The 25422-nt window shown below is 43.7% G+C and overlaps 1 protein-coding gene across 2 annotated transcripts in view; it reads left to right on the top strand.

Moving 5' to 3' along the window:
* The window catches only part of ITPR1 (inositol 1,4,5-trisphosphate receptor type 1), a 169065-nt gene that overhangs the window by 42127 nt on the left and 101516 nt on the right, over positions 1-25422 (top strand). The window contains exons 5-25 of one of the 2 annotated variants that reach the window (XM_074151398.1): positions 656-814; positions 2084-2182; positions 2652-2735; positions 2820-2966; positions 4465-4560; positions 5922-5966; positions 8962-9116; positions 10432-10531; positions 10968-11128; positions 11909-12050; positions 12418-12576; positions 13158-13330; positions 13592-13711; positions 15317-15511; positions 17237-17488; positions 18583-18724; positions 19716-19869; positions 20212-20399; positions 22459-22597; positions 24075-24133; positions 25251-25412. In XM_074151398.1, coding sequence (XP_074007499.1) covers positions 656-814; positions 2084-2182; positions 2652-2735; positions 2820-2966; positions 4465-4560; positions 5922-5966; positions 8962-9116; positions 10432-10531; positions 10968-11128; positions 11909-12050; positions 12418-12576; positions 13158-13330; positions 13592-13711; positions 15317-15511; positions 17237-17488; positions 18583-18724; positions 19716-19869; positions 20212-20399; positions 22459-22597; positions 24075-24133; positions 25251-25412 — 2931 coding nt within the window. The remainder of the gene's footprint in view (positions 1-655; positions 815-2083; positions 2183-2651; positions 2736-2819; positions 2967-4464; positions 4561-5921; positions 5967-8961; positions 9117-10431; positions 10532-10967; positions 11129-11908; positions 12051-12417; positions 12577-13157; positions 13331-13591; positions 13712-15316; positions 15512-17236; positions 17489-18582; positions 18725-19715; positions 19870-20211; positions 20400-22458; positions 22598-24074; positions 24134-25250; positions 25413-25422) is intronic. The other variant, XM_074151399.1, reaches the window with a different exon arrangement.

Raw genomic sequence — 25422 nt, 5'->3', positions numbered from 1 at the left:
TTGATTGAGCTACAAACTTCAGCGCTTTTAAGAGCAGTGATAAGGTTTTGGCCGTATCTTCCCATAACTCCCAAGTGTTCTGTGAGTAGTCAAAAGGTGTGAAAAAGCACTTTCTGTACAAAAGTATATTTACTGGAAATTTAGCAGCAGTTGGCTGGAGCTGGGCAGGTCGGGAGCTGGACTGGGACCTGTTTGTATCTTCATGCTGATAGTGTGCGGTGTGCGAGGGGGTGCGCAGGGTCGAAGAATGGAAGATTTTGAAGACAGTCTTCAAAGCATCAGTCACGTTTTCTGTTAAATTGGACAGAGCAAAGTGGCTTTGCTTCTCACCATCCCCTTCTTACCAGGAAAAACCCCTCAGCCCCCAGCATTTTACAGCTTGCGATTTGGGGTTTTTGAACAGGCTCTTGTAAATGACAAGAGCATTTCTGAGTGTTTGTTGCTTGCTGGAGAAGGGATGGCTGGATTAGCTGAGGATGTTTTGTGCTATAGGACTGTGTATATGCTGAAAGAAGTGTAAGTGAAATTGTGCCTGAATGCATCGATATTTTTATATAATTTAGTATAATACTGTGGTTATCTTATGCGCACTCGATATTTATTGAGGGGAGGAAAGATGAGCATTCTTAGAACTGAACTCTAATTCTTATTCTAGCTGCTTCACTTAAAAAGTAACAAATACTTAACAGTAAATAAGAGGCTTCCAGCTCTACTAGAGAAGAATGCTATGAGGGTGACCTTGGATGAAGCTGGAAATGAAGGTTCCTGGTTTTACATACAGCCCTTCTACAAACTGCGCTCCATTGGGGACAGCGTAAGTGCTAAGAGCAATATCTTCCCCTATTACTTTGTGCCCAGCTTGGCAAAGCCTGTTTCGGGCAGCCTGTCTTGCAATTAATGAAATGCACAGATCTTCTCGTGCGTGGATGCTGCAGGAACAACCTTTTTCCTATGATGTCGTGAGGGGGAGGAAAAATTGCTATGGAAACTTGTATTTTGGAAATGTGGAATGATTTAATGTTGGCGGGAATAAGGGACCTAATTACGCTAGCCTTTCACAATTCCTGCCCGATTCAATATGGTAGGAAACGTTGAGTTCCTTCAGTGGATTTGAAACAAATAATTAGCATTTTGGTTTTCTGTGTTGTCAGTTTGAAATCAAAATTCATCATCATTTTGTATATGAGGAATGAGTTGGTAATGAGGTTAAATGGTCCTGTTCATGGGGAAATCTGGAAAAGAATTGGTCCTGAATTAAATGTGTAACTGTTTTAATCTCTTTTTTACAAAACTGAGCCACCTGGGTGTATGTCTGCCTCAAACCATGAGGTAATGAGCTTCAGTGTGCTCTGCGGTGTAGTCCAGGTATATATTTGGCACCTAAACACAGCGGCCTTTATCAAATAGGAATAATTTATCCTGTAGAGCAGCCCCATACATTTTCATGTGACTGTTCCTTTTCCACAGACACGCACACACAGAGTAAAGCCAAAGGGTAATGCAGTCTCAGTGGCCATTAAGCTCTTCTAAATCACACCAATTCTCAGCCACTTTATCACTAAGAACAGATCTTTTCAATGCAGAAAAGGCTTTTTGGTTTTTAGTTTTAGTAAGACTTTGCCCTAGAAGAAGGGAAGAACAGGACCTTTACTGTCCATAATGAAGTGCATTTGTCTTGAGTCATATGCCAGCCTGGTCAAGAATCGGATTTTACAAATGAAAGTGTGTCTTGGAGGAGGAGGATTTTTGGCTGACCTTTTGCTCTAGGAATTAGTTGTCAAATGTTAGCCAATGAAACAACTTTGTGGAAAGCAGCAGATAGGTTAAGTTACCAGAATTGCAGTCTGTGTTTCTTCTGCAAGCCTCCGAGTCCAAGATTACAGGGTTTTTTCCTGCCTGAATGACTGAGTACGATGAGCTAAATTCTGAAGCAAACAGAATCCTGGTTCTCGTACTCAGACTGGCATCTCTCCAAACTGCAAGAAAGTGATTTCCTCCCATCACTCCCATTAAAAAAAAACAAAGAGAGAAAAAGAGCTTTCTCGGATTGCAGGTTTCTGTCTGATGCTGTACTAATCCGCAGGTTGTCATTGGAGACAAAGTAGTCCTGAATCCCGTCAACGCTGGCCAGCCTCTCCACGCCAGCAGCCACCAGCTTGTCGATAATCCGGGATGCAATGAGGTAAGGGCAGAGTGACGCGGCTGGAGCAACCGTACAAACCTCTGTATGTTTCAGCTAAGCTGCTAGGACTTGTGTTTTATGAAAATTGGGTCATCACGAGGTCAGTTGGTACCTGTGGCATTGTGGTTATCTCATTAATCGCCAACTTAATATAGCTATCAGATTTTTCTTGCGTCTGTTGGGCACTGGACAGAGGTTTGAGTTTGATCTCTTTTGCTCGACTGGCTAAAAATAAATATTTTCTTAAAAATCAAGTCATGGCACAATGATGTGTAGCAAGTGACTTCCAAGCAAGTCAGCTCTGGAATTGTTGTTCCGGAGTAAATGCAGACAGGGCTTTCCCCCTCTGGAGCAATGCAACAGGGACTGCAGTGGTCTGTTGGAAATTGTCTGAAAGGTAAAGCAGTATTTTGTGGCAGTACCTTGTGCAGACACAAGACAGTGGGACTAATTCAGTTCTCCCGTTTAGGTCAACTCTGTGAATTGCAATACGAGCTGGAAAATAGTCCTCTTCATGAAATGGAGCGATAACAAAGATGATATTCTCAAAGGGGTAAGGCTCAAATCTCTGCTTGCTTCCAAGTTGTTCACTGATGGGTAATGCCCCATATTGACCGTGCTGTCCGGGCTTTGCCAGGGGGACGTGGTGAGGCTGTTCCACGCAGAGCAGGAGAAGTTTCTGACCTGTGATGAGCACAGGAAGAAGCAGCACGTGTTCCTGAGGACGACAGGGAGGCAGTCCGCCACATCTGCAACCAGCTCAAAAGCCCTGTGGGAAGTGGAGGTGAGAAATGTAACCCAGGCTGGGGGTGGCTTTGTGGTAACAATTAATGTTTCTGTTTAAAAACAGTGTACATAGATATCTTTTTTTTTTTTTTTTCCGGTAAAAGTCTTCCTGGTGTTAGAAGTTTAATCTTAAAATTCCTTTACTTACTGTGCTTTCTGTATGAAATCAAAGAGGAGTTCTAATCTCTCATGCTGCTCTCAAGGTCCTTCACAATTCAGAAAAAGGGGACAGGAAGCATCTATGGAGTCACTTTCTTATCAGTCACTAAGGTTTAACACCAGCTAATAATTCCAATTCTCCTGCTGAGTGTACCCAACACTCTATTTTTGGTGCGGAGTAATGTTATTATTCACATCTTCATTTGACAGGAGACTGCAACCCTTTGCTAGTCTCCGTGCATTCCTTGTCTGGACCATTTTTTCATTTGCTTGGCTTTTAAATAGTGTGACTGACACCTTGGCCATCACTGGCTTCTTCAAATAGCCTCACTCCATTGGTGTGATTAGAGTTGTTTTACGATTTTAAATATTTGCCATGTGAACTGCCTGTGAGAATCATAAAACTAATTCTAAGCTGGAGTAAAATGTAACTAGTAGACAGGTGTTTTTTCCATATTCTCCTTCTAGAAGTATCTGCTTTGATACACATTGAAAGCCCACCTAGAATTAATGTTGGGTGTTCCAACACATCAGTAGGGTCTGTGGTGACCATCCATGTGTATGCAGTTAGTGCTGGTAAATGCAAGGCAGAGGTTAACTAGTCCTTCTCTGAAAGGCACAGCTCAGCTACGCTGAGTTTTCCCTAGGGAAGTGGGTGTATCCACAGGGAAGCTGATGTGGAGTAACGGATCATCTGATGGTGGAGGCTCTACTTGCCACGGGAAAATCGTAGAATCACAGAGTGGTGGTTTGGGTTGGAAGGGACTTTAAAGCCCATCCAGTGGCACCCCCTGCCCTGGGCAGGGACACCTCCCACCAGCCCAGGTTGCTCCAAGCCCCCTCCAACCTGGCCTTGAACCCCTCCAGGGATGGGGCAGCCACAGCTTCTCTGGGCAACCTGGGCCAGGCTCTCACCACCCTCACAGCAAAGAAGTTCTTCCCCAGATCTCATCTCAATCTCCCCTCTTTCAGTTGAAAACTATTACCCCATGTCCTATGGCTCCACTTCCCATCTCTCCTGTAAAGAAGCTAGAGAAGTTAGCCTTTAAAATCCTTTTTACACCACCATTGCATTTGAAACCTTTCCAAGTGTCTTCCCTCACCCACTTCCAGAAGGTCAAAAATTAGTTACACCAAAAAGTTAAAGGATTTGTTGCATTTCTTTAGGAAGTTTATTTTAAGACCTACCACAAACACATGCTTTAATTCATTTCTGCCGATGTGCACCATAATCTTCCTGCCATGACTCACCAGATTCCGGTGGAGTCCCAGCCATGGTCGGTGACTCTGCAAGCAGATACTGTCGCTTGTTCATAAATGGTTTCCCTTTGTTGCAGGTGGTGCAGCACGATCCGTGCCGTGGTGGTGCCGGCTACTGGAACAGCCTTTTCAGGTTCAAACACCTCGCTACTGGACACTACCTGGCAGCAGAGGTAGGCAGTGGGGCTTGCTGAGGTTCTCTGCCTTTCCTCCCACAGTATTTTCTTCCTTTTACACCTTCTGAAATTCTGTCATTTCCTGCCCTAAAAATAGACACGGGGAGGGGAGGAGAGTGGTGTTTGGGTCCTCACTATTAACACAGAATTAGATGGTTAAACACAGAAAACAAGATGGAAGAGACTTGAGAGAATATCATGGTACAGGGGTACTCTTGAGAGTTTTTCACTTTTTGTATGAATTCTAGAGGCAATAACTCTTCTCCTGCAAATAGACACTAAATAGTATCCTGTCATGTGGGCAGTAGAATCAAGATGAAGGTATTAATAGATGAATAAATTGTAAATGGCTGAGAGCCTTTGGGGGAAAATGAATTCAACTCTTGTTAGTTTCTCTTGAATCACTGATTTCCGAGCGGGATTGTGGAGCTGAGTGTAAAATGAAAGCGCAGTTAGACCTCAGACCAGTCTTGTAAGAACTGCAGATAATGCTTAGCTGGCCAAGCATGAAATAAGTATTTTTCTCTCTCCATAGTGGACATATTTCCCTCCTTGAAATAAGATTTCAAGACATTTTATTTAAAAAAAAAAAGTTTAAAAAAAAAAGTCTAAGGGTTATAATTTTGTGAGTTTTGCTGCTTAACACTTGTAAATATTTATTAAAACTACTTCTATTTACTTTCAAGTGTAGATATATGAACATGGCAACACCCAAACCTTTGTAAGCGACAGCTGTCCTGGATGTAAGAGCGTAGCAGGGCAGAAGAGCTGTCTTGGCCCAGGCTGTTGACCTGAGAGCATCAGTGGGAAAAGTCCATATTAAATATCCCATTTTATATTCTCCTAATAAGCAGATTGGGAAAACAGCAGAGTTTTGTCACATGCACGCTTGCAAATCCTTCTCAGTAGGGATCCAATATAGAGCTTTTCCAGTAAATCTTGGGCTTGCTAATCAGCCAAAACCAAAAACACAGTCTTACCTCATGCAAAATGTACCGGAGGAGATTGCTCTCCTGATCCGTGGTTAGAATAGTGTTTGTTCTAAAAGATTTCTGACAAGCCAGTAATTCCTAGTTGGAAATTCCACTTGGGATTTTAAAAGAAACAAACCCTGAAACTTGCTCACTCTCTGCCCTTCTTGCTCCTCTAGTGATTATCCCAAAGAAGATAAATCTCTCTGCTTAATTGATGGGCAGGGAGATGCCTGACGAGAAGCGAGCGGGTTTGCACGGTGTATTTTCTGCATGCCTGGGAGCACTGTGGCACTAGAGGGCATCTTCTAGAAACTAAGTTTAGAGGTTGTTTCCCGCTTCCAGCTCTGTTAGAGTTTTGACGTGCCTGTGATTCTGTTCCATCAGGTAAACCCTGACTATGAGGAAGATGACCTGGAGTGTCAATCCTCAGTAAGTATAGGCAAGAGTATGATCTTGCCCCTAATTGAGGAGGGCTCGACACAGGCCCAGCAATGACCTGGCCACTGCGTAGATGGTCCAGGCTTTGTTGCTAGTGAAGAAACTAAAGAACTGAGAAAGACCTGGAGGCTTTGAAGGCCTATCCAGAAGGATGGAGGCTGGAATCTGGATTAGGCTTTAGTGAAGAGCAATGCACTTGAGACAAAATTAATGTGTTACCTGGACCCCTCGCCTCCCCCCTTTGTAGCATCTCTTTTTCTGTCCTCCTGTTTCTTAAACCTTTGCCTCCCTGAAGCTCTCTCCTGAATAGCTCTGAAAAGCACGTTGGTCGAGGTGACACTGGGTGGCACCTGTCTGTGCCGGGATGTTCACATAGTGCTGTGCCAGTCAGTCTCCCACCTCCTCGTTTAAGAAACCAATTCCCTCTCTCGTTGTAGCTTGTCACAGGAAAGCCATGATAAAGGGTCTAGAGAGAGAGAATGGCAGGGCGAGGATGATTTCAGTGCCGTTCTGCTGATTTTCCTGTGAAGGCCAGTCTATGTTGTTTTTGGTAAATGTTGTTGTGTCAAAGATTGAGTGTGCTGGTGCTTTGTATTAATAGAAGCTTCTCTTTGGTGTCAAAGGCGTTGCTTCAGCAGCTGGAGACAGATAAAACTGGAACAGCACTTTCCACTGTGGATTATGGGGTGTTCTTTTTTTAAGCTGGATTTGATTGTAGGCTTATGCAGCTTGGTCATTTATCCTGTATTATGGAAGATTTGCTCCATCTGGATATGAAAATGAACTACTCCTCAGATTTTTTCGAGGGAGATGAATGCACCGTGATGCTTTGAAATCCTGCGAGGTGCAGCTTTCCTCCTTAAAAGGATTTGTCATTGTAGCCTGGCCATTAAAAGGCTAACCCTTGCCCCCAGGTATGGAGCTGTTATCCTGATTAGTTCTTCATGCTATTTGGCAGCAAACACGCATCTTCTGACAGCTTGATTTCAGTAAACATACTGGAATAATGAAAAAATCAATTATTTCCCTCCAAAAAGCTATGGGGGGAGGGGCATCTAACATTGAACTATTTTGGTGGCGTAACTTCTTGAAGGTTAATCAGTGCCGAGGTCTTTTGTGTAGACATCCATCCCACTGGTGTTTTGCTAATGCCTCCTGATAAATGCAGTAATAATGATAACAGACTGGCTTCAGAGCTGTGGATTTTTTTTTTCCCTGTCTCTTTACCACTAGGTGGCAAAAATAGACCATAAAGAATAAGATCGGGAGCACATAATTCATTTCTGACACAAAATTACGGCCTCGTTTAACGTTCACTAGTGACAGGATGGTGTAGGCTGCTTTATCCAACTTTACCTAAACTCCAGCTCTACCGGAACGTGAGAGCTTGTCTGTGAGAGGGCAGGTTTCTTTGCACAGCTCTGTGTTTTCATGTTGTGAGCTTCCCCAAAATGGGGTTTAAGTAGGCACAGCTGAGATGCCAGCTAGTACCCCTGTGACATCTGAGGGGACAGCTTCTGTCAATGATGGGGTTGAAGTTTTAGTTCTCCCCAAATTGCCCCCTATCCTGCTGCCTGATTTACTGCTCATTTTCAGCTTTGTCACAGTTTCAATAACTGACCAGTTGTCTCCTGAAGCACAAACTGGGAATACAGAGCAGCTGCCGCACTGTGGAGATGGAGACAGCTGAAATTCAGAGAATTCATTCCAAGTGAGCGAATTTGTCCTGCTGTAAAGCCTCCAGATGGACTCTATTCAGTCTATAGTTGCTTCTTCTCATGAAGGCACACTCCCAGTGTGTGTTTCTGTTCCATACAGCTAACTGTCTGCTCCCGTGTGCAAAATCAGACTTTAAATGTCACTGCTTTGCAGCCAAGTTCATTGACTGCAAACGTGCGAACTCCAGAGTATCCCGAGGCAGGAGCAACACGAGAGCACTTTTCCCTGTGTTTAAGGATTGCAAGGCCTTACCCCAGGAAAGGACAGGTCCTTGAGTGCTGGCTATGTTGGGTGCCCGCCTTCCCCTGGTGCCAAGGTCACAGAGAAGCTGATGAATCAGTTGCTTGATCACTTAGAAAATTCCATTTAGGATGTAGGTGTTTATACGTGGACATCTGGCTCCCGTGTTGTGTCAGACAGCAACTTTTTTATTGACTCGTGAAAACTGCTAGTTCCCTAGGAAAGGTTTTAGGGAAAGTTGTTGTTAATTTTTCCCAGTTTATCTTTATTTTTTCCTGCCCTTTTGTGCTTTCATCTGAAAATCCAGAGTGTTTTGTTCAGTTGATGTTAGTATCTTTACTTTGTTAAAGGGGGCTGGTAATTTGCTGGCACCTTGGGAATAAAGATACTTCTGATACGGTGTCTTCTGTAGTGTATCGTTGTGTTGGAGCACACCATAAGCTGTAGTGTGAACAGCAAGACAGCTAATTTCTTGATTAGCTTTTGCTTCGTTTGTCTGCGATTGGTAGATGAGAGTCCCCTTTTTGCTGCTGAAGTTGATTATTTCCCAGCAAGATTGTTGGTACATAGCGTTGCTGGTTTTTATATTTGCAGCTCACATAATTGCTTTGTTAGAGTGATAATTGCAGTATGTCAGATACGTTTCAAAAGCCATTAGTGTCAGGGGTGGGGATTTTAGCAGATGTGGGTCATTTGAAACCAGTTAGAGCTCCCAGTGCGCTGTGGGGTGCATGGCCGGGGGATTCTGAGCCTCTTCTGGCGCTGTCTGCAGGACGTAACCTCTGTGGTTTAGGATTTATGGTGTTTGTGATCCAGAAATGCTCGAAGTGATTAACACCAGGGGAAGCGAAGAAGTGGTTGGCAAGAGCAGCTCTATGTCAGTGTGTCCTAAAGCCCAGCTGTCTTTAACCGGTCCTTGGAGCGGTTGGGTTATGTCTGCAAACTGCAGGAGATGTCTTTTGGATGCTGGGCAGGTGATGTCTGGAAGGCTTGCTCTGACCATGTGTGACGGGACCTTCTTCCACAGCTGGACCCTGAGCAGGATGCCTCCAGAAGAGGCCTGCGCAGCGCTCAGGAGAAGATGGCCTACTCTCTGGTCTCCGTGCCCGAAGGGAATGACATCTCCTCCATATTTGAGTTGGACCCCACCACCTTGCGAGGAGGAGACAGCCTCGTCCCCAGGTACGGTTTAGTGTTAGAACTGACTGTTTGCTTTGGAGTTTTGACATCTGGTGATTTTTTTTGTTTTGTTTTGTTTTTTTATAAGGTAAAGCTGTCTCCCACTTCTTTCCCCCCATTTGGAATTAAGGTTCTTCCTCAAATTAATATAGAAAGACTTGGCAAATGCCTGGAGCTGCACTTCACAATTGAGCCATAAGTACTAGAATCCCATTCTACAGATGGGAAAATTGAGGTTAAGTGACTTCCTTGCCAGTGACCAAACTGGAACTAAAAGCCTTGGATGTCCTGTCATGCCATTCCCATGACCTCACTGTATTATATTAACTAGGACATAACGTCAAGTATTTAGCACTTCATTTTCTGTTGTTTACAGGATCTTAACTATTCGTGTGGCACCTCTTGCTGTGTAAAAGACGCTGTACCCTTCAGAGGTGCACAGTCTGAATGCAGGCTCTTTGCTGTCAGTTCCCGCTGAGAAAGCATGGCGTATTTGTTCCACCTGCTTTATCTTAGCAGCTCTCTAAATCTTCAGATGCTCTAAGTTACTAGAAGTTAATGTGCTCACCAAATCCAGCAGTCCTAGCTGGCTCTTCTCTCCTTTGGGCTGCCGTGGTTGTGTGGAGGAGGCTGTGCTGCAGCTGAGAGATCTTTCTGGCCTAAGATGCTGGTCTGACAGTGGCTTGACATCTTTTATCCAAGAGCTGGTACATGCAAAGCAGCATCATTGCCAGAAATACCTGAGAAAACTAAGTTTAGGATCCCCTGTCCCCATAGGGAAGAAAGACTCGTTGACTTTTGCTAGAGAAAATTGTTGTGTGCTGGCCATGTCTTCTGGTGTCTTAATGGACCTTTGATGCTTCTATAACGCTGACCCTTTGTATAGCTAGTCTAAAAATTTTCAGTTCAGAAATATAAAATAGATAGCAGGGGGCTACGGGCTGAAAAATGCAAAGGTAAGGGAGGCAGTTGCCAGCTCAGATACACTGCAGCATGTGGAAATGGGAGGATTGGAAGAGGCTTCGTTTGTTACTGCGTGTGCCGTGGTTTGGGCTGGCTGAGTTACAGCGACAAAATACAGACATAGTTCTGTTCTACAGCAGGATCCATTTCATTACATAAGAAGACTTTTTAAGGTGAATTCATAGAATGAAATAAGGAATGAAAAGCCGTATTCCCGTTATGGTATGCAGCATGGATAAAGATGACACTTTTTTTTTTCCCCACTTATTCCTGCCAACATCTTGCGATTGGAACAATGTGAAGATTTCCCGTCTGGGAAGTGACTCATGCTTTGAAACTTTCGACTTTCTTTCAGGAACTCTTATGTCAGACTCAGACACCTTTGCACTAACACCTGGGTCCATAGCACCAATATCCCTATCGATAAAGAAGAGGAGAAACCTGTGATGCTTAAAGTAAGTTCTGTTACTTTATATAAGCACATCCTTTGATTTCCTGTATTTCACAAAAGTGGTGGTGGTGGTAGAAGTTCCAGTCCCTTGAGATGGCTGGGTTTGGCAAACAGCCAGCAGCTTAACAGCAGTGAATAGTGCCTGAGCAAAGTGTTTTATCTAAAAAGATTAGGTTTTCATAGGAGTTTACGCTGTTCAATTTCTCCGGTACGACAGTCACCATGAGAATTTTTTCCACTGTTTACAGCAACATTTTGCAATCTCTCCTGATGTTCCTCTGGATTTAGGAGCACCTTTGAGCTTGCACAGAAGGGTACTCTTCTCAGAGTTTGACTTAATCAGAGCGTGGCTTTTCTTCCGTTTTATTATCACCGAGTACGTGAAACACCACTTTGTTTTCTGCCTTTTGGCTTGATGCTAAAACTTCTCTGGGTTTCAGATTGGTACTTCCCCAGTGAAAGAGGACAAAGAAGCTTTTGCTATAGTGCCCGTTTCCCCGGCAGAGGTTCGGGACTTGGATTTTGCAAATGATGCAAGTAAGGTTTTAGGTTCCATCGCTGGCAAGTTGGAAAAGGGAACAATAACCCAGAATGAAAGAAGGTAAGGAGCGAAGAATTTGGTTCAGATAATGTTATTTCCTTTATTCAGTGACTGTTTCTCTAGAAATTGTATTTATGTACACTATCTTCACAAGAGGAATTTTGTTTCCTACTTAAATATTTTTTTTTAAAAACCAACTTGATGGTTTTGTTGTTGGCGTGTCCATAGTGGAGGTTCTCAAGCCCTCCCTGCTCCGCCGTGAAACGAGAGCATGAGAACTGTTGCTGTGGGCTTGGAGGAATAATCCCCAGCATACCTTTCTGGCTGGGCTTTGCAAAATGAGTGTGGGAATTCATAATCCATCTTGTGAAGACTGAACATATGACTTCTTCCAAATCCTCCGACAATATCTGTGGAAAGTACGTGGCCACACAGAAGGAGTGGAGAGTCGGCTGTGTGAAACCCGGGCCCGTGTGCTTCAAGGGCCAATGTCTTTTATTTGGCCTTGGGAGAGATTATCACCCGATTTATTTTTTTCTGGCAATTACAAGAACTGCCAGATAGAACTTGGCGAGTGTAGAGTTGCCCTGCAGTGCTACCGTTGTCTTACTGCTGCTGTGGTTTAGTTATTAGACAGTAAAGCTACAGCAATAGGGAGCGTTAATTCCTAATTTTAGGTTCTGTGCAAACCCATGGGCTTTATCCAGCATCTGAGTCACTCTCTAATTGATGCTCTTTTTTCACTTAGCGTTTGGAAATCTGTGTAAACTCACACTGACACTGCTCTTTCAACAGATAGAAAATGTAGTCTTTTTTTAATAACTTCTGGCTTTCCTGTAGATCTGTTACCAAATTGTTGGAGGATTTGGTGTACTTTGTTACTGGTGGGACCAATTCTGGACAAGATGTCCTCGAAGTGGTATTTTCTAAACCTAATCGAGAACGGCAAAAACTGATGAGAGAACAGAATATTCTAAAGCAGGTAGGCTGCGTTTTTCTCTAAACTCCGCCTAGAAGAAGGGTTGTCAGAAAAGAAAACCTAATAATAGAGAACCTGGCCAGGTTATTGGGACCAAAAAGATCCTTTGAGTTTCTGGCTCTCAGCAGGCACTTGGCGGTGGACTGTAGGGAAACCACTGCTAGAAGAAAAAAATTACAGAATATGGTGTTGAATGAAGGTGATCAACAATGTCTTTTGCTCAGCCTACTCTATGGCCAAGAAACTCTGTAACATTGTATTTCTGATGTACGTTTTGGAAATTTAAAGATGCTGACGGAGTGCTTTTACACTAACTGGAATTAGTTGAAGGCGGTGTCTCATGGGGTTTTATTTTTTAATAAATCCGTAGATTTTCAAGTTGTTGCAAGCGCCGTTCACAGACAGCGGTGATGGCCCGATGTTGCGGCTGGAGGAGCTGGGAGACCAGCGTCACGCTCCTTTCAGACACATATGCCGGCTTTGCTACAGGGTGCTGAGGCACTCTCAGCAGGATTACAGAAAGAACCAGGTTTGAAATATTTGTGCAGTTTTCAATGGCGCTAACGTTATTCCTGTGCTCCAAAAGCTGCGTCCCGTTAATTAAAGCCTGCTATGCTGTGCCGTGATGGTACAGTCAGCAAGAGATTCTTGGATTGCTCAGTTTTACTATTATCTGGCATTTTTCATCTATATGCAGCGTAATTAGTACCAGTTCTAAGGGGAATTTAGGAAAACAACGGCAGTGCTAACTGTCAAATCCAGGTGAATTATGAGAGTTTCTTCACTCTTGTGAAAGTTCCCATGAAAGTTGGCCTGTGAATTAAGACTTTCATTTTTTGTTGCCTTTTTTTCTTTTTGTTTGTATTAAAAAGAAACTTGTATCAGATAAGGGTAAATGCCTTGGTGGTGTCTCGCCCGGGAGGGAGGGGAGGCATTAAGGTTATCTGTCATCACTTGCTTTCCCTCAAAAGAAGAACAATTTGAATCTACTCCAGTTTGGTTCTTGGGATGTTGATATTGACAAAATCTTCCTGTTTTCTGCCATTGATTATTTTCTTAAATTCTGAGAATTGATTACACCGCCTCCCTCCTTCCCCCTGTGTTTTGAAGGAGTACATTGCGAAGCAGTTTGGCTTCATGCAGAAGCAAATTGGCTACGACGTCTTGGCCGAGGACACGATTACAGCCCTGCTCCATAACAATCGCAAGCTCTTGGAGAAGCACATCACAGCTGCCGAGATCGACACTTTTGTTAGTCTCGTGAGGAAGAATAGGGAGCCCAGGTGAGATCCACGTGGTTGAGCGTACGATTACCCTTTTCCTCTTAGTCTTCTGAGAGAAATCTGTACCTGCCAACTCGCTAGCAAGGAAGCAGAGCTACTTCACTTCTGGTTTGGCACTTGCCTTAACTTCCCCCTCGGGCAGCAGTCTCGCTCTGCAATGTTAAAAAGGGAGTTCTGAATGTTTTCTTTCTGAAATGTAGATTGCTTCAGTCTAGATCTCAACAAGGATTGATACCCTTTTGGCTCGCGTTTCCCCACCAGGTTTTTGGATTACCTCTCGGATCTGTGCGTTTCCATGAACAAGTCTATTCCAGTGACGCAGGAGCTGATTTGCAAAGCTGTGCTGAATCCAGCAAATGCAGACATACTCATCGAAACTAAGTGAGTTAATACCTTGGAAGTCGGTTTTCCTGGTGTGAAGCAGAAGGAAGGTGATTTAAAGCTGCGAGCATTGCTGGCACGTCTAGAGAAAGCAGTGAAATACGTGTGGGGTCCTCTTCAAATACACAGTACATGGGTATTGATGGCAGCAGGCGCCCGCCATATGCGTTCCCAGTCCTGCAGTCGGAGAAGTCTTTCAGATGTCTCACGTTTGATCAAAGTAGACAGACTTTGGGTCCCGTGGGCCTGATCCTTCTCTGGGCTTCAGGCTTTGCTCCGTATGCTGCCTGCAGGGAGCGAGGGCTCTGTGGGTGCCTGCCCACCCAGCTCAGCTCATGGTCAAGCAGAAGGTTGATGCATCTCTGCTCCCCCGTGTCTCCCTCTGTGGTTTGGATTTTGGGCTCCAGCTCTCAGTGATGCCCTGCTGTGGCTGAAACATCACAGCAGGCACCAAATCCCAGTTGTTTTTCATAAAGATGGGTTTATTTGATCTGTGGAATAGGCCATAGGTAATGGTAGAACGGTTTGGGTTGGAAGGAACCTTAAAGATCCTCCAGTTCCAGCCTTGGTGCCATGGGCAGGGACACCTCCCAGTAGACCAGACGATCATTATCAAAATACTGTAAAAGGGAAGCAGGTCTTTGTCAGGTACGACTTAAAACACAAATGGATGAGAGTCTTCTTGTGCATTTAGTTCTCTTCATTAAGTCATAAAGACTGTATTTATTTCTACCAGCACTTAAAGTTGCTATGTCACTTAATTGTTCTTATCCTTGTGTATTTCATAGAATCATAGAATGGTTAGAGTTGGAAGGGACCTTAAAGATCGAGTTCCAACCCCCCAGCCATGGGCAGGGACACCTCCCACCAGACCAGGTTGCTCCAAGCCCCATCCAGCCTGACCTTGAACACTTTCAGGGATGGGGCATCTACAACTTCCCTGGGCAACCTGTTCCAGTGCTTCACCACCCTCACAGGAAAGAATTTCCTCCTAATATCTAATCTAAATCTCCCCTCTTCCAAAAATTTAATTTGTCTTTTTTTTTTTGCTTAAGAGCTAAAAGCCCCCAAAGCCTTTTTAGTTCTAGTAGCTGATTTGTTTCCAGTTATTTCGCCACATAAGCAGAAAAAAAGTTCTGATCTAATTGGCATTTATGGGATACAGAACTAATCAATTTTTAGGTGGTTTTGCTTACCAAACCCTTTCCTAGCCTGTTGTTGTTAACCAGTTCTCCTGTAAAGATGTTTGTGAAAGTCAGTGTCTTTATCTTCATCCATTGAATGGAGCTGAAATGTTGATCTCATTAAGGCTGAATGGAAAGTTTATAGGCTAAATTCATTCTAATCTAATGCTTTTAATAATAAAACACAAAGATTTTTATGTAGTACATGGCTGCTGCTGAAGAGTAAGATGCTCTGCTTTTACTTTGCAGAGTTGAGGAATAAAATTTGTGTTTTCTGAATGCAGGTGAGATCATAAAATTAGTTATTTCTGTATCACCAGTACATTTTAGCAAGTGTCTTTTTTTAGCAAGTGTGGAAATGTTCTAAGGGATCTGCATGGGTCTTGGCAGTTTGCAGTCTAACCCGTCTTCCTTCTGGCAGGCTGGTCCTCTCCCGATTTGAGTTTGAAGAAGTGTCAAGTGGAGAAAATGCCTTGGAAGTCGGAGAAGATGAGGAAGAAGTGTGGCTGTTCTGGAGAGACAGCAACAAGGAGATCCGCAGTAAGAGTATCAGGGAGCTGGCCCAGGACGCGAAGGAAGGGCAGAAGGAGGATCGGGACGTCCTCAGCTACTACAGGTTAATTCATAGCCCCCGCAGGGGTGGGCGAGCAGAGTTCATCAGGGCTGCGTGGGAATGGTCCATAGGCTGTAGTTGGGTTGGGAGAAAGGATACCAGTTTCCTGGACAAAATAGCCATTAGAGAGTGAGGATAAAGTCTCTTTGAAGTGAGAGCTAAAAGCACAAAGTTATTCGTGGTGAGAAGTCCAATTATCAGCATGAGCAAGTTTAAACTCATCTAAAAAAAAAATAGTTAAGGCTTAGAGTGCATTGAATTTTCACAGCACTTGATGCCCCTGTTGTTGTTTGGTTTCCAGGTAAGTGGATGTTGCGAGACACCCTGTATTTACTGTTTGTTACCTGTATTCAGATGGTAGTTGGGGTGAACAACCGCTTGTGGGAAGAGCAGGATTTCAGCATGCAGATGGCTTTGCTTTTGATTTTAGAAAGTCACTGCTGTTTTCCCTGCTTCCTAAATTTCTCTCTAAGCTCTAAGCCTTCAGTGGTTCTGTAGCTCTCAGCAGGACAATATATGGAGTAATGAAAATGCCACAAGTTTGGTTTGATTAATGTGCAGCGCTCTTTTGTACGGCTTCAGCAATGCTTTTAGCTGTTTCTAACATGAAGCGATGTTTCCAGATGACTTGACAAGACACCAAGTTCTTGGCATAGTGTGAGATCAGGTTTCAGCCCAGACCAAATTCCTGTGTCTGGGTTATAAACTTCTGAGAGGAGTTTGACGGACTCGATTCTGGTGGTGCAGAAAGTACAACTAGATTATTTTTTTTTTAATAGCTATCTTATTTTGCGTTACCTCTTCCATTGGAATGGTTCTTGCAGTAGTCTTCCTAATACATGTTTTTATTTGAGCCTGCTGGAGGACTGAGCTCAAAAGGAGACCTCCTCTATATATTTTTAAAAAATTGTCTGCTCTCACAATAGACTTTCTTGCACTTGCTCTTAAATAGAATTTATGGTGTTAATTATTTTTAGGCTACATTATAGACTCATGAACACGCTTAAAACAAGGTTTTAGGGTACGGTTTGGTCAAGCTTCCATGAGGAGTGCTGAGAGCAAAAAGGCATCTGCTTTCAATTAAATGTTCATTTCTTTAGGAAACCTCACAGCTGACACTGTTCAACACGAGCCTGTGTGAATAGTCCCAAATGTTGGATGTGTGCGTTATGGCTGAAGGTTAATGATCATCAGTTGAATGTGCATACCTTAAATGCCAGTTGCTTTCTTTTAGTTTATAGACTGAAAAGCTTAGGAATTAAGTTCAGTTTTTCTCTAGCAATTATTTCACTGAAGGGAGCAGAGCTCAGTGGTTGTTTAATCAGGTCCCTAATTTTTAATGATTCTGTTGTCCATCTACATTGTTCATTGTTTCCCCAGGGAACAACTGTGGCTTCAGCAGCAGTAGGAAGTGCTTGGGCTTCTACAGTATTTGGGCTGAGTTGCCTTAAGTCGTCTTTGGATCCTTCTGTAGCTTTCATAAACACCATTACTGAATTCTGTGTAACTCTATGGGAAATGACAACTCCACTTATACTATTTTTGCACTATGTTACCTTTTATTAATTTGATTAGTACTTTATTCTTTCTATAATAAGCATGGCTATATTACTGGAAAATATAAGAGTCATTCTATTAATACATATAATATCAGTGTATCAGTACTATACACTTCAATTTCCAGAAAGGGGTAAACTGTTTGTTTATGTATTTTTTTCCCCCCTGAAGATACCAGCTAAACCTCTTTGCTAGAATGTGCCTTGATCGACAGTACTTAGCCATAAATGAAATATCTGGCCAGCTGGACGTGGACCTCATTCTCCGTTGCATGTCTGATGAGAACTTGCCGTATGATCTGCGAGCGTCTTTCTGCCGGCTGATGCTTCACATGCATGTTGACCGTGACCCCCAGGAGCAAGTAACGCCTGTGAAGTACGCTCGGCTGTGGTCTGAAATACCTTCCGAAATTGCTATTGATGAGTAAGTAACTTGCTGGAACAGTGTGGGAGAGGAAATTGCACCACTCTTGAATTTTTTTACAACAAAACCAAATCAATCCTAAACTCATGCACTATTTATACTGTTTCTGGTTAAAAATAAAAAAATAATAATTTAAAAAGTCCGTAACATGTTCTCACTAGTTCCGTTATTCAGACCCACTGAAAGAAGTCACGCGCTGGAGACAGAACCATGTTCCTTAACCTCCAGTGGAAAATACTCTGATGAAAAACCTATACAAACCCACTGCTAGACGGGAGAATTCTTGACCATAGACTTGTATTAACTCTTTATGGTGCAAATAATTTAAAATTTGAAGTACTTCACTGTTCTGAACTCAATTTTTTTTGATTGGAGAAAATGAACGTTTAAAATTAGTGTTAAATGCTAGGAATTTGAGTCTTGTCTGTATTAGCGCTGGTGTTTAGTGGTTTGTTGGTTTTCCTTCCCTTCCCTCCTTGCTTAGCTCGGTTCTCTTTGCGGAGAGAGACGCAGTAGATCAGACTCAACTTCAAATGCCAAAATAGAAAAACAAATGTCTTCAGCTCTGGCAGAGGCTGAACAGTGGTACGTGATCAAACAGGAAAACAAAAGCAGGGAGTGGAAGGTGCTGGGGATTGTCTTTTTCAAACAGTCTCTGCACACGCCAAGAAACAAACCCGGAATTTGTATTAAGAAAAACTAATGTCTGCTTTGCATATATATTGTTTTTATTTGGAGGAAAAATAGCTTCCACAGTCAGCATCTGTTGGCCACATCCGTTCTCCTCAAAGCTGTACATAGCACTGTTTCCACTAGAATAATAAGGGCTTCTTTTTGTATTTATTGGGACAAAATGCTGGTTTTTTGTTTTCCTCGGACATTTTTAAATAGTGCAAAATGAGCATATGGGATAAACCAGCAAAAGCCAGGAAATTATGGTGTCAGCTTCCTGACTCCCTTATTTGGTTAAATTCTTTAACAGCCTTTAGCTTAGATTTTTTGACAAACCATTGAAAAATTGTGTTGGGGGAAAAGAGCCCTGTGTATTTGCATATTAAGTTTTCTGTTTTGTTTTGTTTTTTTAATCTCTTCAGCTATGATAGCAGCGGAACTTCCAAAGACGAAATTAAGGAGAGATTTGCACAAACAATGGAATTTGTAGAGGAATATTTAAGAGATGTGGTGTGTCAGAGGTTCCCTTTCTCTGACAAAGAGAAAAATAAGCTCACTTTTGAGGTAGTTATCTAGTTCTGATTTTATCTTCTTTTTTTCTGTGTGTGTGTGGAACATTGGTACCTTTATCAAGAGCAGGTAGATTGGCAAGTAATTAATGAGTGCTGAGCCTCAGCGGGCTCCTCCTTCCCACCGTAGCCCTTTCTCCTCCTGCAACTCCGCTGAAGTTTGTGAGTTTGCAGTGATGGTTCCTGAAATGCAATTAATGAAGGTGAGCTTATGCCGTGGATTGGCAGCAGCCCTTGGTTACTTTTCATGCTCTCGGTGTTATTGCGAAGTCAAGCTTTACTGGAATAAATAGCCTCGAAAGCTAAGTGCCATGTCTGCGTGCACAGATAGTCTCTAGAGCTTACAGAATTACTCACGGAGAGAACAATACAGCGTCCTGTGACTTACTGACCTATTAAAATTGTGTGTTCAAGTAAAATGTAGCAAATCCATGCGGTAGTATCCCCTAAATAACCATTGATTTGTGAAAGATGTGTTATTTCTTAAATAATTAAGGGAATATACTTCAGATAATGGGGCTACGTTAAATACTTGCACTATATGTGAAGTTACAACGTGTGGATCTTGAAGCAGTGCATGTGGAGGACTTGTGGGGAAACTTTATAACTTGGTAGCAGTAAGCTTTAGATGTGTGATACTTATTTTTTTAAAAAAAAAAACCAAAACCATAAGAAGCATCTGTACATTCCACTAGTCTTGAGGTATCTTACCTTTTCTGTAATGAGTCAAATACGTTATGATTTAGTAGCTATAGAATACCAGCTGCAGGTATAGACGGTTATTCCAGGCATTGCGGTATTTGTAGGCAAATAGCAAACTGTCTGATAAAATGTAGAACCATACGCTCTTACGGAATTAGGAATTATGATAAGAATATTAATGTGACTCACAGCCAGGTTCTTGATCTTTTCTCTGTGTTAAGACAACTTGCTTGCGATAGCAAAATGTTTAGGATTAATTGGGCTTTTTATTGTTATTTTGGTAGGTTGTTAACTTAGCCAGAAATCTGATATACTTTGGTTTCTACAACTTCTGTGACCTCCTCAGACTAACCAAAATCCTCCTTGCTATATTAGACTGTGTGCACATCACTACCATCTTCCCTATTACCAAGATGGCAAAAGGCGAGGAAAGTAAAGGTAAGGCTTGAAAAGCGATGGGCAGAACAGACCCTTCTTTGGTAGTTTCTAGCTCTTCTCAAAATGTAAATGTGGGTTCGAAATCTTCTTTTCCTTTATGTCTGTGGCTTGGCTGTACAGCTGAGTAATGTCAACGATGGAAGAGGGAGAGGACAGGGGGGTTCTGAAGGTCCTGCAGAGTGCTTCTGTTGACTTCCATCCGTTCCAGGGCTTTAGGTGTCCACCTGGCCTTGTTTAAAGTTGGGACGATATCTCTTCATAGGATGTGTGGAGGGTCCTTGCCCCATTAATGCAGTCCCATTACACCATCATAACCTTACCTGTTTGCCTACCTCTCTGAAGGGAGCAATGTGATGAGGTCCATCCATGGTGTCGGAGAGCTGATGACCCAGGTGGTGCTCAGAGGTGGTGGGTTCTTGCCAATGACTCCGCTCGCTGCTGCTCCCGAAGGTAACGTCAAGCAGAGCGAACCGGAGAAAGAGGACATCCTGGTAATGGACACAAAGCTGAAGATCATCGAGATACTTCAGGTACTGGCAATGCAAATAACGTAGCATCTTGTGCTGCCTTTAATCTAAGCATTAGCGTAGTGCCGTGCTGCCTTTTAATTCATTTTTGCTGTGTCTTAAATAGGTAAAGCGTTACAAAGGTGACTTTTTCAGGCATGCAGCACTCACCTTGCATATGACAATTTAGTAGAAAGGAGTTTGCAATAGACATCTTCATATTTAACAGGGATTTGTAAATATCTGACTTGGAGTGGAGCGCTCACTTTCCACCTTACTGTCTTAGCAGTTCCTGTGAGTCTACAGGGCTGCCGTGTTCAGTGCCCCGAGGAAGGGGGAGATAAACGAGACTGCTCTTCTCACAGCCATCGGCCTGCAACGTGTTCTAAGCGTTGCATATTTGCCAGCCTCACCGTCTCGTCCATCTCTGTCTGGCTTTTCTCACTTATTCGCTCGGAAGTCTTTAGGACGCAGAGAGAAAAGTCTGTTCCCTTTCCCACAGCGCTGCCCCCATCTCAGTGTTGCCGTAAAACCGCTGCACTGAAATCCATCTTCCCTCCCGCGGTGCAGGAGTCCCTTTGCTGTGCCATGGCTTCATGGGCAGGTTCACGGAGGCCAGAATGCCGCAACAAGCCTCGGGGGTGAAAATACGCGAAGGGGCAGGAGAGCTGTGGTGGACCTGCCCCCGTGGGAGGCTCCGCACAAAGCTGGGTTTGGGGTTGTGCCCCTTCCCCTCAGCAGCAGATGCGGCACAAAGGGGGGGCTCGATTCATTTCCTCGCACCGGCACCAATTTTAGTGAAAGCCAGAACTTCTCTTACGGCCTGGCATGTTCAGTGGGATATTTTAGCCTGCCAGCATTCCCCCTCTTACCATGGTCTATTAAAACTGGTGTTAGTAGTGTTTCACAGAATTGTAGGGGTTGGAAGGGACCTCTGGAGATCATCTCCTCCAACCCCCTGCCAAAGCAGGGTCACCAGAGCAGGTCGCACAGGAACGTTTCCAGGCGGGTTTGGAATGTCTCCAGAGAAGGAGACTCCACCACCTCTCTGGGCAGCCTCTTCCAGGGCTCTGCCATCCTCAAAGTGAAGAAGTTCCTCCTCATGTTCAGATGGAATTTCCTGTGTTCCCCTTTGTGCCCGTTGCCCCTTGTCCTGTCACCGGACACCAGTGAGAAGAGTCTGGCCCCATCTTATTGCCACCTGCCCTTTAGCTATTGCTCAGCCTCAGTGAGATCTCCTCTCAGTCTGCTCTTCTCCAGGCTGAACAGCCCCAGGGCTCTCAGCCTTTCCTCAGCAGAGAGATGCTCCAGCCCCTTGATTATCCCCGTAGCCTTCACTGGACTCTCTCCAGCAGTTCCCTGTCCTTCTTGGACTGGGGGGCCAGAATTGGACCCAGTGCTCCAGATGTGGCCTCACCAGGGCAGAGCAGAGGGGGAGGATGACTTCCAGCAACCTGCTGGCCACGCTCTTTTTAATTTGCCCCAGGAGACCATTGGCCTTCTTGGCCACCAGGGCCCATTGCTGACTCATGGGCAACTTGTCTCCCAGGACCCCCAGGTCCTTCTTCACAGGACCAAAGATTTTCCCTAAATCTGGGAGAACTGTGAGTGTTCTTTAGTTTGTGTTTCTTTCCTCAAGAGAAGTTGGTTTCAGTGGCACTGGCTCCTACAGCCCCCCTGGGCTAGTGATGGCTGCAGCCTGGCTCTTGGCATCTCGCCTTTGGCTGCTTCTGCCCCAGTGCCCAGGGACAGCAGCGCTGCTTCTTCGATTCCTACTGGTTTCAGAACCAAGAAAAATGCTACTTTCCTTTCTTGGGGGTCATCAGGCAGTAACAAGGGATCAAAACTCTGCCAAAATCTCTTACTCATAAGTATTTTTTACTGTGTGCATAACACGTTTGTTGAAATCACTAAAAAAGAATTACCGAATTCTGGACATTTTCAAGAAAACTTTTCTCCAAGTTAAATCCCTGTCATTACTATGTTGATCTCACATGTTGGTAGTGCTGCATTATGTGTAAATTGTGCATGTGCTGGAAACTGGCAAGTTACTTCAACATTTTTACTACTTCTGTATTGTCAGTTTATCTTGAATGTGAGGTTGGACTACAGAATCTCCTGCCTGCTTTGTATATTTAAACACGAATTTGATGAAAGCAATGCCCAGATGTCCGAATCCCCCACTGGAAGCAGTAACCAAGAAATGCCAGCTAATGTACCAGGTTAGTTATTTTGCAAAGAATGAATTTTAATCTTAGAGGTGCTAATTGGATAATTGATTCGGGTTCTTGCTTTGGCATAAGATGGTCCCAGTGAGGCAGAGCACCCTGCAGCAGCGGGAGTACCAGTAGAGATTGTTTCCATATACTCCTAACAACGCCCAGGATTTATTTGTACATTCTCCTGCTTGGTTCCATGTGTTAAGCGTGACCCAAAGCCTGAGATCCATCCTTTAAAAAAAGCCTGAAATAAACACTGTCATGTGTGATCTTGTCATCGAGCTCAATATAAATCTTCTGTATGAATGTTTCTGGGTGAAGGAAAGGGTCCCCAAAGTAATCTGATTTTCTCCATCCCTTTCCCCTGGCCTGATGATGCCTCAGCCCACCCAAATTTCTTGTTTTCCCAAGGTGTTGTAGGAAAGCAAGACATCTGGAGGTGTCTGTGTCTCGGTGCTGCTAGGCAAGGGTATGAAAGTGAGCTTGACATGTCCAGTGTTCTTCTTAATTGAAAGCAGGGTAGTTAGTGGCCTGGGTAGACGGGGTGTTGTTAATTGCTGTGTCGCTTTCCAGGGGAAGAAGCGTCCTGTGGTTATGATGTGTACTGTGTAGGAATAACCGGACTTTAAAAGTGCAGCTTATTAGACATCAAACAGTTTTTCTTCCTCAATTTGGGGACTATATCTCTAGATGCAAAGGAGAAAGATAAGGAAAATGTGGTTTAGATGTAAAGTCTTCAAAGGGAGGGGACTGTTTCTTTTGATTTCACTTCAAAGGGAACGTGTTTATTTTTCTCTTGGGCTGCCTGTCCGGCAGCCCCCCGGCGTGCTGCAGCCTTGGAAACGGGGCTGGCAGGGAGAGCCAGAGCTCTTACTGGGGGCTGAACTTTGGAAGAAAGAGGGTAAATAATTTTTTTTTTTTGGCAAGAATGTAAAATCCCTGTACTCTCTTTCCCTTCCCCTTTGCAAATATGTGAAATATTGAGAGCTCCAAGTCTGTTTTACCTTTTTAATTTTTTTTATTTCAGAATATTGGTCATTGCTTGTGTGATAATATATACCTTATACTGAAAAATGCAGAGACCTTTTTGTGTGTTGAGGCACAGGGGTGTTGCTGTCACTGCTGAATTTATTACTTTAGAACTTCTCAAGGCTGAAGTTTGGTGTTTCTCGTGGGCGACCCCTCTGAATGACACCAGGTCGTGGAATGATGCTGGTGCAATCTAAAAATAGGCAAGAGAGGCATAAGCCTGGATGTTGCTGAAAGTATTATGTAGTTAAATTTGTGAGCTGAGAACAGGTTAATTTATTGTTTTATGTTATCTTAGCAGACTGCTGCAGTAATCTCTCAACGTTCATCTCAGCTTGTTGTGACCCCCTTGCTTACACCTACATCACCACTTGCCCTTTAAAAATGTTTTTAGGCTGCAAAACCACCTCTGGTGCAGCTCTGACCTAACGTATTTGTCTTATTTTCTCAGGAGCCCTAGACTTTGAACATATTGAAGAACAAGCTGAGGGGATCTTTGGCGGAAGGAAAGTATCTCTTCACTGGTGCTAATCAAGGGGTAGCTCAGGAGTCCCCAGGCTGCAGTTACCCAGGCTTCGTTTTCCTGAAGTGCCTTTGATCCAGCTCAGAGTAGTGTCCACGTGGGTGAAAAGCCACAGATAAGGGACAGGGGTCCTTCGGACAGAAATATCTTCATGGGAGAACGTCACTTGTGTGGGGGGCAGCCAAGTTGGAGGATTAGTGCCTTTAAGCTGAATGCTGCAGTAAAATCTTAGGTGGAAAACTTTGTATCAGCAAGAATTGGGTCTTCTGCTGAGATAAATATATATTTAGCCTTGAGTTTTTCATATAATGCAGCATTAAACTGCACACGCATGACAGAACAAGGCAAGCTGTACCTTTCCTACCTGCCTTCCTTCCGAGCGGCTTATATCCTTCCTTAAATCACGGGACAGCAAGTCAGTGACAGACTCCACGTACTTGAGCTTGTCCTTAAGCTGCTCAGAGCTGCAGTTGTTTTCTGTAAACCTGAGATAACTGATTTCTTAAATCAGGGCAGAAGGGGAGAGGGAGAGATTCACTTACAGAATTAATAACCAGAATTTTTAATGTAAGCCTGCAGACCCACTTGGAAGCAGAATTCCAGAAGAGATTTCAGGTGGCACTGATAGGAGAAAAAAAGTACAACATGAGTTTCTTGTGCTCAGAAAAGGGGTGCAGGGGAAAGAGAGGGAAGAGGAGGATTTCAAATGCTTGACATAATTAGCATTGCAACCTGGATACAGAGGTAGGGTTGTATTTTGTAAATAGTGAGAAAGGTTGGTACCAGGAATGGGCAAGAAGTATTTGAGCAGTAGGGTGAGGCTGACATAGGCACAAATATTTTGGCATAGTTTGACCCCAAAAAAATGTAAGCCGGATAAGGTGAGCTGAGTGAACCACGATTAATGGATGGTTCTGGAATAGTCTCCCTATTAAGCAGCACAAGAAAACCCCCTGTGTGTCTTAAGACAGCACTTGATTTGATAAATTTCTGCCTTATTTTAAGTAAGAAAAAGGGTTTTCTGCCACTGCTGACTGGACTTAAGAACCTGCTGGGATGTTTGGTCTCATACACTGGTTAACTCCTACCTCTATTTGCAGTGAGGAGAACACACCACTGGATTTGGATGATCACGGTGGCAGAACGTTTCTCAGAGTTCTGTTGCATTTAACAATGCACGATTATCCTCCTCTGGTGTCCGGAGCACTTCAGCTGCTCTTCCGGCACTTTAGTCAGAGACAAGAAGTCCTTCAAGCTTTTAAGCAGGTATGTGTGT

The sequence above is a fragment of the Numenius arquata genome, chromosome 8, assembly GCF_964106895.1.
Source record: "Numenius arquata chromosome 8, bNumArq3.hap1.1, whole genome shotgun sequence".
Lineage (NCBI taxonomy): Eukaryota > Metazoa > Chordata > Aves > Charadriiformes > Scolopacidae > Numenius > Numenius arquata.
The sequence above is the reverse complement of the archived record's forward strand: the minus strand, read 5'-3'. Positions and strand labels throughout refer to the sequence as shown.